Genomic DNA, 13385 nt, shown 5'->3' with positions numbered 1-13385 from the left:
ATATTATTTCGATTTATTGATTTATTTCGCAATGATCACTGCCATTGTCAGTCGATTTCAAGAAAACTGGTACGTACCTTACAGTGTGCTTGTGATTCGAACGTTAGGGTGTCGGAGGCGTCCCGGGACGTTCTCTCTAGGTGTTAGGCTTGTTGCACCCTGGCGTCTGTGTGGAGATCGTGTTGTGAATGTGTTGGAGAGCTTGTGTCTTTTGCCATTTTTTAAATATAGGGCTAGGTAGGTAGGTAGCTTACCGTCTTGGTGTGACTGTTCGTTCTAAGTAGGTAGGGGCCGGGGCTGGCTACCGTTTTCTCTTTCGGGTAGGCCGCGATTCGCACGGTAGTCAGTCACCGGAAGAGCTGGAAGTTTCGTCTCGAAGCTAAATCGAACGAGGCATGACGTTCGAATTGATGCTTCGTGCTCGATTCTTCCTGCTCGTGTAGCTTTCGCGGACGCGGACGCGAACGCGCGCGGATTAGGGTCTCGAAACGTTGCGCACCTGCTCGATTGCACCAGCGGAACGATCGGCTTCTCTCGAAACTTGTAATTTGTTTCGGAAGTCGTCGATCGTTTTCACTGCGAGCACGTTTAGGGTTTCAGTTGTTTGGCGGACCGCCGAAGAAAAAGAAGAAGCTATATGCCGAAGTGGCCCCGACAAACTGTCGCTCAAGAGGGCAACTACAATGGCCTCGCATCTTCGGATGCGAAGTCATTTCATTTATTTCTACCTTATCACTGTACTCGTCTGTAGAAGTAGTAGTAGAAGTAGTTAGTTGCACACATGGGCAGGCCTCGCCGCCCCAACGATCAGCGGAGATGGGCACGTCCGCGATTGAAATAGCGTTGCGAAAAAAATCACGGGTATTGCATTAGTCGATTGTGAACAGAGATCGAAGTTTATAGTGTCGCGGAAATATTCGCGATTCTCATACATTTCATTATAGATTGTTTAATTTTAGCATTGCGAATGAAATAGTCGCGATTCTAATTACATTTCATTTTTATTGCTGCTTGAAGAAATATTTAAGATATAATAATTTTATAAAAGTTTTTAATTCTCTCTGTTCGTTGAATTAGCGTTGCGCAGCAAATGGATCGCGTTTGCGTTCGAGTCTTTCGACATTTCAGGCGCCCATGCTCCAGCTGCAACGGACCACTGAACAAGTGGTCGCAGTCGAAACGGCTGCCGGGTGTGGTGTAGGCATCCGCGATTTCGATTAGAGTTGCGAGAGAATAATACCGGAATTTGTTGTCGCGATTGCTTTAGTGTCGCGAAGAGTACTAACGCGTTGTTTTAAGGGGGGGATTAAAGTACACGCATATTAGAAAACGCACCTCTCTAGAAGATCAGATTTTATTATAAGAGTCGCGATCTCGTATTACAATAGTGAGTAGAGGACTGACATTGCAGGACCAGTCGCGCTCGGAGCATGGAACATTTTTCGGAGACACTTTATGGATATCCAAATGTATATTTGGATATTACTTTAGTTTTTTTGATACCGTACAAATGTGGAGCATACGCCCACCGGACCACTACGTAGAGAAGAAACGTCTTGGTACGTTCTGAGGCGAAGTTGCCGTAAGCAGTTCGCGCAAAATCACGGTGCACGTTACTACGTTCAACCCTCCGCGGTGTGCCATAACACACAACTCGTTTGCCGTTCCAGCAATGGAACAAGTGTTTCCGCTGTCGTTCGACAATACCGTACGCAAAAAGAAGACGTATTAAGTTACGTCACCTGTGGCGGTATGCACGACAATGTCATTGTGACCATTGTATTAGCATCTAATGCGGTGCAAGCCATGGTGTTGGGCGTGACTTACGATGGCGGAAATCACTGTAGTTTACCTGAACGTAGCGACGTGTGCCTTTAACCATTTAATGGTGTGTGAGCGCTAAATGCAGGGAACGTACCACTGCGTTTCACCAACATGTATTATTTTTTGGGCTAACCACCCACAACGTAGTGGTTCGATCGCGTTAGTAGACATACACGATGTGTATGTAAAGCGTATCGAACGCCTCGTCGGCCCGCAAGGTAAAAGACGAGGTATCTTTACGTTTAGTGCAGTAGATTTGCCGACGGAATTTAGTTTTCATCGCGCCCTGCAAAACTGGTTTCTCCAATGTCCGAATCTGTAATTAATGTTCGAGGTCGCGAAGTATAATTCTTTTCTTGCGTGTACTGCCAGAATTCGAAGAATCGAATCGGTTTAATGTAGACGTTTTCCAATATTGAAGTGGTAGAAGATCATCCCGCCTTTTAGAGTTGCGATAAATGAATTGCCGCACTGCACCCTGACAAGACTGCCGTTTAGGGGTTCGGACGGGTAGGCTAGCAATTAAGCTCTTCTTGCTATTCATTTGTAAAGTGGTCGAAAGAACAGCACTGTCAAATGTATATCAGGAAGAAAACAAAAATTTATGCGGGCTTTTTTTTGTATTTTGTAATTGTGTATTTTGTTGTGATAAAGAAATATTGGATTGTAACGAAAGTTCGTAGCTTTTGTAAATTAAAATTGAAAGCTGGAGTTCAGATATTTATTCATAGATTTATTCAATAACATATTTTCCATTCTGTTTTTTTTTTGCCATTTCCGAGATAACTTCTCGTGTTATTGAATAAACATATGAATAAATACCTTAATTTTGTCTTCGATTCTTAATTTGAAAACGCTGCGAACTTACCAACCCAATACTAAGTGGGTGGGTGGGTCTCACTCGCAGCAACCTCCACGTGGTGAGACCTGGGCAATCGGTGTGATTCTCGATTTATCATATTTCGTTTCGTAGAGATAACACCAATTGCTCTATAAAATATTAAAAATCGAGGTACTTTGGGATTATTCCGTCGACCTCTCGCGCCATCATAATGAAAAGCAAGTTCCAAAATAAATAATATAATAATAATAATTTAATAATAATATAATATAATAATAGTACAATATAATAATTTCGTGTTTGGCGAAAATGATCGACGGGATAATCCTAAAGTACCAAAATCGACAATCACATCGAGCTAATGTTGCGAAAATAGAATAATTTTTGGACATTGTATTTCGAACTTTTCCTTTAGACCTTATGGTTCTATTTCGTAGTTAAAAAATTTGATCGAATCAATATTGTTCGAGCTGACAATGGGATTCAATTGTATTTTCCATGTACTCTCGTGTTCTTTTTGAATCAAAGTGCCCTACGATAAAGTACCCCCTTTAATTCGAGTCGTCAAACGTTTTAACATTCCTACGGGGAAACATTCTAAATTCCAGACTCTAGGAATGACTTTATAATTAAGTTCGGGTCGAATATGTAGAAGCTGGCGATAAAGATCATTATGTACTATGCATTCATCTTAACTGGGATTCAATTGTTTTAAGAACAGAAGGATTTGTTTGTACTTCGGTTAAGCTTTATTTCTGTTCTTTATAATTCAGCTCCACCGTGTTGGTAATACTTTAATATCTCGGTATCTTCGTAGATTGAAAATTCATGTTTTTCGAATTTACAAACAAGAATAAATTATCCGTCGAAAATGTTTTGTTACAAGTAAAATTATTATTTGACTACAGATATTACTATATTAACCAACAAGTAGCGTTTTTTCATCGGTGAATTCATATTCAGGGACTTCCAAATTCAGGGGAGCTGGTCCTTTCCTAATCCTTCCACTAGCATCGTAATGGGAACCATGGCAAGGGCAATAGTAACCACCGAAATCACCAGAATTTGCAATTGGGATACATCCTAAGTGTGTGCACACACCAAGAACAACCAACCATTCTGGTTTTTTTACACGTTCCAAATCATGTTGCGGATCTCGAAGGGATGCTACGTCGACACCAGCCTCTCTTGCGATTTCGTTTGCTGGTCTATTGTCGCGTACCAAACATTACGTTTATTTCATTGTAAAGATAGCATATGAAATTTTAAATGTAAACACTTGCCTGTGTCGCACAAACAGAGGCTTGCCGCGCCATTTGAAGACAACACTTTTGCCTTCAGGAATGGTAGTAAGATCCACTTCAATTTTCGCCATAGCTAGTACATCGGCTGAAGCGCTCATAGAGCCTACCAAGCCGTGTATAACTCCCTTCGCTCCATAGACAGTGCAAATTGCACTAGCTAGATGAGAAATAAAAATGTTTTATATTTACAAATATACATGAAAGAGTCCAAACACATTTATATACCTCCAGTCACAAGATACGCAGCTGTTTTTCTGCTGGGTGCACTATCTTTGGATTTTGCTGTCGGGTCTTGTACACTACGATATGCTGAGAAGTCTGGCCATTGAATGTCCGAATGCGCCCATCGCTTTTGCAATGTTTGTGTAGGTGCTAGAACCATAGAATCACATATGTATGTAGCATCTTTCATAACAATCGAAATATGCTCGTCAGCCAAATAGTTATAATAACGCCTTGCGTAATATATCAACAATAACAGATAGAAAAACTCCTTCTTTCATTGAACAGTGGTTCGACTGATAGTACAGGGTTCTTTAAACCATCGTACACTGTGTAATACACGAGACGATTATATAATCGAAATATAGAAATTGATAGTTTTGCTGAAACGAATATGGTAACCGATGAAATTGTATTTTAAGAAAATTCTTCGAACCTGTGATTCCTGAGCTTACACGAAGTGGTCTGCTAAAAAGGCTTTCAGATATACTTTCATTAACGATTAGGTTGACGGCAGGCTTAACGACAACTTTAGGTTTCAATGTAATACCACTACCAGCTACGGGTCGGAGTCCATTTGAGACAACAGTTGTCGCCGATTTTATAATCGGCGATAAAGTTGTCGATTTCGCTACCACGTTCATTTTCACTATCTACTCAAGTAAGAACGAATAAAGTGAACGTCTGGAACACTGGCCAGACTTCCGAGGACTACGAGTGTCAGATGGCTCTGCTGTACAACGATCATTATATACTTAGGTTATAGATGGTAGATGTTGCACAATTGTGCGCAATAATGCTCAATATAACTATGTCTTGTTATAAATATAGCGCATTGTAACGCACTTGTACTCTCGTATAATAGAAGATTCTAAATTTGTCATATTATTAAACGAATATTCTTCTGCAGCCACGTAATAGGATTTTCGCTGAAATTGATTTTGTAATAAGCGTAAAGTACTATATAATAACATTGAATCCTATACCATTTATATACAGGAATTGAATTATCACGTGTAGTTCAACTTCCGGAAGTTAAAGTGAGGGGCCTTTCTTACATAGTCATGCTCAATGGTATATATACATATGTATATGTATAATCAAATACATAGTATATAGATGTAGTAGAACATAGCAAAAAACATTTCGCAATTACGATAAAGTTTTCTTGCATCAATGCTGCACCTGAAGCATTAATTTCAGACCTCTGTTTCAGAACAATCAGGGCAATTTGTCAGTGTTTAGTGTTTGCTTACGCCCTCTACGATACATATATTATAGGTTGGAGGGAAATGGAGGGAAAGTTCTGTCGTATTTTGAATAAGCAGGTAATTTTGCTTGTAAATCAGAAACACATGTTGCTAGTGAGTCATTGAGAAACAGGAATTAACAGGTTATCTGAAAAATGGCAACAATAAGTTGTTACAAATAATGGAAATTATATATTTTATCGTATATATTTTCGAAATATATGAAATTGTATATTTTTATAAATTGATTCAAATATTTTCTTTGAAATACGACAGTACTTTCCCTTCAACATAATATATTGTGGCTGGAGTAAAAAACAGAAGGCGAATCATCACGGAACCCTATCAATTATCATGAAATGTTACACACGAACGTATTATGTATACAGGGTGTGGCCGGACGGGTGGTACAACCGAGCAGGGGGTGATACCACATGTAAAAATAAGTCGAAAAAAGGAATAACATTTTTTCCTTGGCGTTTCGTTTTCGAGAAAATAGTTCCGCCAGGTCGCGTGCATTAGTATATCCACAAAGTAGAATTGGTTGATCATGGTCAGACGCGTCAGACGATTCCTATGCAATAGCACGTGCGTATTCGCTACATTTTCAAACTCGATTTTCTCGAAAACGAAGCGTCAAACAAAAAAATGTTGTTCCCTTTTTTTGACTTATTTTTACATGTAGTATCACCTCTTGCTCGGTTGTACCACCCCCGTCCGGCCACACCCTGTATGTATATAGTTAAACACAGATATTTCACATGACGTTTTTAAGTTTTAACGTTTTTAAGTTTACGACGTTTAAGATATTATTAAACCGTACAAATGTTCGCGTTAATATTGTATATATGTACTAGAATGTAAGACATGCCAGATGTAAGAACAAACGTATTGAAAGATTTTCAATAACGATCTTAATAAGCAATTGACACACTTACATATGTGTAATCATAAGTCGGAAGATATGTGTAAGATGCGACGATAGCGTCGATAGCCATATTCGATAGCCATATTCGATAGCCATATTCGATAGCCACCAGTGACAACCACAACCGATCTGTTAAACGACCGAAAACGACTGGAGCACCCTTACATGGTCACTAACTGTCTGCTTCGCGACATAAAATATGTAGAGGTCGGCTCAACTCCTTCTTGTCCACGGCGAAAGTTTTGCAACAAAATGCATTTACAGCAGCTGTGTACACTTGCGCTTTCCAATAGAAAATTCTACACTCGCCGAGAACTTTGTGGAGAAATTTCGTTCTACCAGACGACGTGAAATATTTAAACACTGTTCTGTCCCTTCGCGAGTGGCCATTTAACGTGGCCGTTTTTTCATCGGGCTGTTAACGTTGCGATCTAACATTTTCACCGTGGTATGCCCGTGTAAAAGAAAGAAAAACGAAGTACAGTGTAGCAACTCGTCTGCAACAGGAGTTTCAATATGAATATGTCATCGAGATCATCGGAACATCCAGGTGTATAATCGCTCATCCTTTTTTCTTTCTTGTTTCGAACGATACTCGTCTAGCTAGTTTCCTTAATCGCTTGTCGTCTTCGACATGGTAGACTACAAATGGGCAGTTACCATGAACCGCTATCCTTTGAAGCTACTTGGTCTTTGGCCTCCAGAAAATAATCGTGAAGAGTCTCTTTTGGATAAATTACGGGCACTGGTGTTTTTTATACTGATGAATGTTATTCTCGTATTTCCTCTGGCTTGTATGGTGCTGTTGAAATCCACCGATTTTATGATGTACCTGGAGTATACCGGATACTTAATACCGTGCGTGATATCGGTGATGAAATTCGTCATTATGTACAGCAATAAAACAAGTGAGTATTCAGAAAGTTGTTTAGGATCAATGTTAAATTCCGACTAAATAGAGTCGAGCCTCGATCTAAGAAAAACCCTCGAGTCCGTGCTGTTCCTTATTAGATCCTGTGGTTCTTCTACTTCTGATAGTATGACACAGTAGTTTATTTTAATGTGGTAGTTGTATAATAGGTAGACAGCGGACGTTATGCATTTATGACAAAAATGGATTGGCGTAATCTAAAATCTAAAATAGTGAAAACATTGAAAAAATTTAAATATACTGTTGTATTGTTTTTTAAAGAAAATATATTTCTGTTTAACTCCTTTTATTTTGCATGAAGATCCGCTGTCTATTAATAGGGGTGGGCGCACAAGGTCCCAGAAATTCGGGCACGGGACCCGATAATTCGTGATCCGCAGGTACCCGGAATTTTCGGATCGAAATCGGGTCGGGAACCCGAAAATCTATGACATTGAGGTCTCCAAACAATATAAATTTTCGGGTCTCGACCCGACCCGAGTTTATCAAAACCCGAAAATTTCGGGTACCGCTCACCACTAGTAGTTATAATTGTTTTGTTCAAAGTGTTGTGTTGTTTCCTTCCTCTAAGATCTCGTACCGCTCTTAAACATGATGGCGAATGATTGGGAAAATTTGAAAACGGACATAGAAAGGGACATGATGAAACGGCGTGTCAGTATATCACGGGCAATCATGAAATTCTGTTATGCGACGTTTGGCCCGATAATATTCACTATGACTGTCCTACCGAAATTAGGTATTTCGTATCTTATGGCGACCAACGAATCGGCAATGTTTCCGCTTCCGACTTATTACGTAGTAGACGTTTCCCACAGTCCATACTTCGAGATATTATATGCTATACAATTAATTATCATGTTGGCGACGGCATTTTGTTATCTCGGAGTAGATGCATTCTTTGGCACCGTAGTTTTGCACATTACCGCTCAGCTGGAAATTCTCCATACTCGTCTAACGAACATCCATTCGTCAGATCAGTTTGAACATGCTTTAATGGACGTCGTGATGAATCACATTCGTCTTTCCAGGTATATTACTGCTTCACTGTATTCTTTATTTTTATATAGAACGTTCGAAAGGTAAGTATAGTCGGATGTGCGAGATTCTTCCGAATCTCTTTTTGAGGATTTTCGACTGGGGAAAAAGGATCCCTAGGCGTTCAATCATTGTTCAAAACCATTTAAACAATTTTTTGATCATGTATAATTATCTATCCATAACCGTCGCACTTTTTAGAAGGATATTTCATTATCTTGGAATTTTTATAGCGCGGTCGAAGTGATCGAAAATACATATATGTTGCTACTGCTCGTATTGTTACTGTACTTCGGTATATTTAACTGCGTCTACATATTCGAAATAGTTTACGTAAGTAAATTACGAGGAAGTCATCCCTTGTAATGTTAGATGATTGCAAAAGTTTGTGCCTGATTTGGAAATGAAACACAAAAAAGGCCACGAACTTATGAAACCATCCAATAAAACGGGGATATGAGAGGAAGGTAATACGTGAATGATTTTCCAGGCGTTAACTGGTAAAAGCAAATCTGATGCGGGAATTTATTATTACGTAACCTCTTACACAAATACGCTTGCCCAAATGACTATTTACTGCCTGGCAGGACAACTTTTAACAACTCAAGTAAATGGAAATCTAAATTCGTAATATTAATACAAGATTAGTAGTCAACGAGAGACTTGGTTTATAAACAGTGATGATATATAAAGTCTGAAGGTATATACGATGCTGCTTACGAATGCAACTGGACGGACTTGAAATCGAACGAAGCGAGAAATTTAATTTTGATTATGGTGAGAGCTAAAAAGCCGTTTTACTTGACCGCTGGAAAATTGTTTCCTATGAATATACTGACGTTGTGCAACGTAAGATACTTTCCTTCTACTTACATACTGTGCGCGCCTCGCAAGAAGTCTCGCAGCACGTCTCCCACTCTACCTTACCCCTTCTACAACCCGGTTCCGGTCACGTGACGCGTTTCAATTATACCATACTAATTCAATTATAACCAGACTGTTTATGTGTTTATGTTATGTTATATTATGTTTACTGTTATGTGTTATGGATGTTTATGCAATTTTGGGATCAAATGAAATCCTATATTTTCATTGGTAACAGCATTTGTAGATTCAAAATGAATAAAAAAAATGTTTCTCCAGCATTTTTTGAAAATTTTTATAAGCCATAAATTCATAAAAGAGGAGAACTGTATTCCCCTCCATTTCCCCAGTCTGCCGACACCAGTGCGAACTTCACCCTTTCACGGGACTTCTTATGAGGCACGATTACCTTCACGTATATGTATATCTTTAAAAACCTCTAAAACTATTTCTGATTTAACATTTTTCCAGATATTAAAAATATCACTCAGCTATATATCTTTTTTATTGACAAAATCATAGTATAGTAACATATATATATATATGTGTACGTAGCATTTTTGGTACTTTGAAGAGAAATTGTTAATTAATTTTTGTCGTATTGGATGGATACGTATGTAAATATATTTGATGTTTTAGCTTTGTTCGCACTAATTAGAACGAACAACTTGTCTTTCATTGCTAATTTTATTTCATCGTCATTATTATATTATCGTATACAATTTTCTAGATTTTATTTAAACTTTTGTTGAAATATATTCGATAATTTTTTCCATTTAATTCCATTATTAATTCAAATCTCGGAAGCAGGAATAATCAGGAAATCACAGGTATATGTGCAAAGATAATTTTTACTCTTCGGCCAAAGTGTCTGACCACTTTTAACATTTCTACTTATTAGAAGCAAGAATTTGAGCACCACGAAAATTGTAAAAACTGAGTTATTCGGAAAAAGAATTTTTCGTATAATTTAATATAATATATTATTGATTTACTTATAAGAATGTAATTGAACGAACTGGAAATCGTATGAAGAAATTTAATTATATTAATGTGTATCGTAATAAAAGCTACAAATATGCATTACTCTTAGTAGATCTAGTTATAATAGCATTAAAAACAAGATAACAAGTGCACATGATCGAAGACCATAATGGTAAATTTACCATCAATCATCATTGATAGTGCAGTGATAAAAATCATCGATGTAATTAGGTTTGTATTCGCATTTGTATTTTTTTTTCAAATTTCGTAGGAAAACTCGCTATCGATATTGCGATCGATTGCAATCTTTTACACGCGTAGAGCTACGTTCACTGTGATATCAGTTAAAGGCGCATGCGCACTGGAAATCGCTCTCGGAAAGAAACGAGAGTTTCCCCTCTGTAGAGCCTACTGCGACAAGGCCTGGTCTTTCGTTTTCTTCTGGAAGAATCAGGCGTTTATTTAAGTGTCATTTTCTGTCAGAATATTTAATTGTTCGAAGAACTGTAGAAAAATGTTCGGGTCAGGAGGTGCTCCGATCGTAGTTTTAAGTAAGTGAAAACAATGATCTCGTCGAATTTCGTTTGTTTAGATACTCGATTCGAAAATCTATTTTTCTAACGATGTCGTGCGCTTTGATTATTGCAGGCCAGAATACGAGGCGTGATACCGGCCGGAAAGTCCAAAGGGAAAATATTCAAGCCGGCAAGGTGAGTACGATCAATGATCCGTAGATTTACCTTTTATGGTGTTCGATCGTCGGCACGCCCACGTGTTTTTTCTTCGAGGAATCTCTCGTTTACACTATTTATAACTATATCTGCTAAAATTAATCATTTCCGGCACGATTTACCCACCGGAAATGCTAAATATTTTATCATAAGTGCTTATTAATGTTACATTAGAAACTTTCGTAAAAGTGCATTAAAATATGTATCTTATTTTTGAGATGGAGAAACGGATTCATTGTAGTATTATATTTGTTAAAGGCGATCGCAGACATCATCAGAACATGTCTAGGACCACAGGCTATGTTAAAAATGTTGATGGACCCGATGGGAGGCATAGTCATGACCAATGATGGGAACGCCGTACTACGTGAAATAACGGTACAACATCCTGCTGGAAAATCAATGATAGAAATTGCAAGAACCCAGGACGAAGAAGTGGGAGACGGTACAACGTCGGTTATCGTATTGGCGGGAGAAATTTTGGCCGTTGCAGAACCTTTCCTCGAGCAGAATATGCATCCGACGATTATAATCAGAGCATTCCGTCAAGCTCTGGAGGATATGGTGACCATTCTCAATGACGAAGTCAGCATACCCTTGGACTGCACCGATAAAAGCAAAATGGTCCAAGTGATACATTCTTGTGTAGGAACTAAGCTCCTTGGTCGTTGGCCCGAATTGGCGTGTCAAATTGCGTTAGACGCAGTTTTCACTGTTATGCTCGAGGAAGGAGGTCGAAAGGAAATCGACATAAAACGCTACGCGAAGATAGAGAAGATTCCTGGTGGTACTATCGAAGACAGTACCGTTTTGAAGGGAGTAATGGTCAATAAAGATGTTACACATCCCAAAATGAAACGATACATTAAAGATCCGAGAATAGTTTTGTTAGATTGCCCTCTGGAGTACAAAAAGGGTGAATCGCAAACTAATATAGAAATATTGAAAGACACAGATTTTACCAGAATTTTAGAACTAGAAGAGGAACACGTTAAGAAGATCTGCGAAGACGTGATAGCAGTGAAGCCCGATGTGGTTTTCACAGAGAAAGGAGTTTCAGATTTAGCTCAACACTATCTCGTAAAAGCTGGAATCTCTGCTGTTCGTAGATTGAGAAAAAGCGATATGAACAGAATCGCAAGAGCATGCGGTGCGACTGTAGTTAATCGTACAGAAGAATTGAGGGAAGAGGATGTCGGTACTAATGCTGGTTTGTTTGAAATCAAAAAGGTTGGGGACGAATACTTCTGTTACGTTACGGAATGTAAAAATCCCAAGGCATGTACTATACTCTTGAGAGGTGCCAGTAAAGATATCTTAAACGAAACAGAGAGAAATCTACAAGATGCTCTTCATGTTGTAAGAAATCTTCTCATGGAACCAAAATTAGTACCAGGTACATAACAATTTGTTTCGAATATATATTTATAATACACAATATCACATTGTAATTATATATTATCTTTTCTTATTAAAGGTGGAGGAGCTGTGGAAATGGCAGTATCAAAACTTTTGGCAGAAAAGGCAGCTAGGCTCGCTGGCGTGGAACAGTGGCCTTACAAAGCTGTCACACAGGCGTTAGAAATTATTCCAAGAACCCTTGCGCAGAATTGTGGAGCCAATACAATTAGAACATTAACTGCACTGCGTGCAAAACATGCTACGGAGGGAATGACATGGGGTATCGATGGAGAAACCGGTCAACTGGTAGATATGAAAGAGCGTGCTATTTGGGAACCGCTATCCGTTAAGCTGCAAACATACAAAACAGCCATCGAGACAGCTATTTTGTTGTTAAGAATCGATGATATTGTGTCGGGAAGCAAGAAAAAGAAAGATAACGAACCGGCAACACCTGCACAAGTTTCAGAAGAAGCTATGAAGGATTGAAGACGTTGAATTTTCTATTGTGCTCGAAATGCTTTTATTTGTGTTAACATTTAATAATTCATGTCCACGATAATTTTAATGAAATTCAATTCATGTTCACAGAAACCATTACCTTGCTTGTCTGTATGCATTTTCGTACAATAAAAGTACTTTGATAAGCTATCGAAAAGAATGATGCACGTACTGTATTTATCGATACACATACTGTTTTCTAAGGGGCTGCTTTCTTTTTTATTGTAACAAGCAAATGCTGCTTTGATAGCATTTTTGTACGAAACTTAAACGAAGATAAAAATATATTTCACTATACCAATATCGAATATTTTTATGTGTATGTCCACAATATATTTTACGAGTAGTATTCCCCTGCATGTTTAACATGTCACGAAGTGACACAATGTTTGTACTAAATATACATATCTAGCATAATTTGCATTTGTCGCGAATAATATGAGTAATGCTGTCTCGTAACTCACAATCAGATTATATAATTTGTACAATGTTTTATTTAAAAAATAACTGAAGTACCCGAATTAAAAGAATGAATAATACTTCATAATAAACATTATATTTTCATA

At 38.3% G+C, this 13385-nt stretch overlaps 3 protein-coding genes across 5 annotated transcripts; 2 read left to right on the top strand and 1 right to left on the bottom strand.

The window, feature by feature from the left end:
• Positions 1 to 3391: 3391 nt before the first annotated feature.
• Positions 3392 to 4890, bottom strand: Rfesp (Rieske iron-sulfur protein). Of its 3 annotated transcripts, none has more exons than XM_076432208.1 (4): positions 4748 to 4890; positions 4195 to 4341; positions 3949 to 4126; positions 3392 to 3873 (listed from the first exon to the last, which is right to left on the bottom strand). In XM_076432208.1, exons 1-4 carry the CDS (start codon positions 4833 to 4835, stop codon positions 3585 to 3587), a joined length of 702 nt encoding a protein of 233 aa, XP_076288323.1. In that variant the 5' UTR covers positions 4836 to 4890; the 3' UTR covers positions 3392 to 3584. The 3 variants fall into 3 exon arrangements, with proteins under 3 accessions (XP_076288323.1, XP_076288322.1, XP_076288321.1); XM_076432207.1 differs by having other exon boundaries at positions 4742 to 4884; XM_076432206.1 differs by having other exon boundaries at positions 4628 to 4835.
• A 74-nt stretch (positions 4891 to 4964) lies between these two features.
• LOC143212556 (uncharacterized) lies at positions 4965 to 10438 on the top strand. Its single transcript, XM_076431466.1, has 4 exons — positions 4965 to 7322; positions 7872 to 8382; positions 8572 to 8671; positions 9032 to 10438. Exons 1-4 carry the CDS (start codon positions 7004 to 7006, stop codon positions 9293 to 9295), a joined length of 1194 nt encoding a protein of 397 aa, XP_076287581.1. The 5' UTR covers positions 4965 to 7003; the 3' UTR covers positions 9296 to 10438.
• A 139-nt stretch (positions 10439 to 10577) lies between these two features.
• Cct3 (chaperonin containing TCP1 subunit 3) lies at positions 10578 to 13120 on the top strand. The gene is made up of 4 exons (XM_076432167.1): positions 10578 to 10737; positions 10835 to 10896; positions 11176 to 12313; positions 12395 to 13120. The coding sequence occupies exons 1-4, from the start codon at positions 10701 to 10703 to the stop codon at positions 12805 to 12807; spliced, it is 1650 nt and encodes a 549-aa protein (XP_076288282.1). The 5' UTR covers positions 10578 to 10700; the 3' UTR covers positions 12808 to 13120.
• Positions 13121 to 13385: the final 265 nt, after the last annotated feature.

Source organism: Lasioglossum baleicum, chromosome 10, assembly GCF_051020765.1.
Source record: "Lasioglossum baleicum chromosome 10, iyLasBale1, whole genome shotgun sequence".
In the NCBI taxonomy this organism is placed as follows: Eukaryota; Metazoa; Arthropoda; class Insecta; order Hymenoptera; family Halictidae; genus Lasioglossum; species Lasioglossum baleicum.
This window is presented reverse-complemented; position numbering and strand designations above follow the sequence as displayed.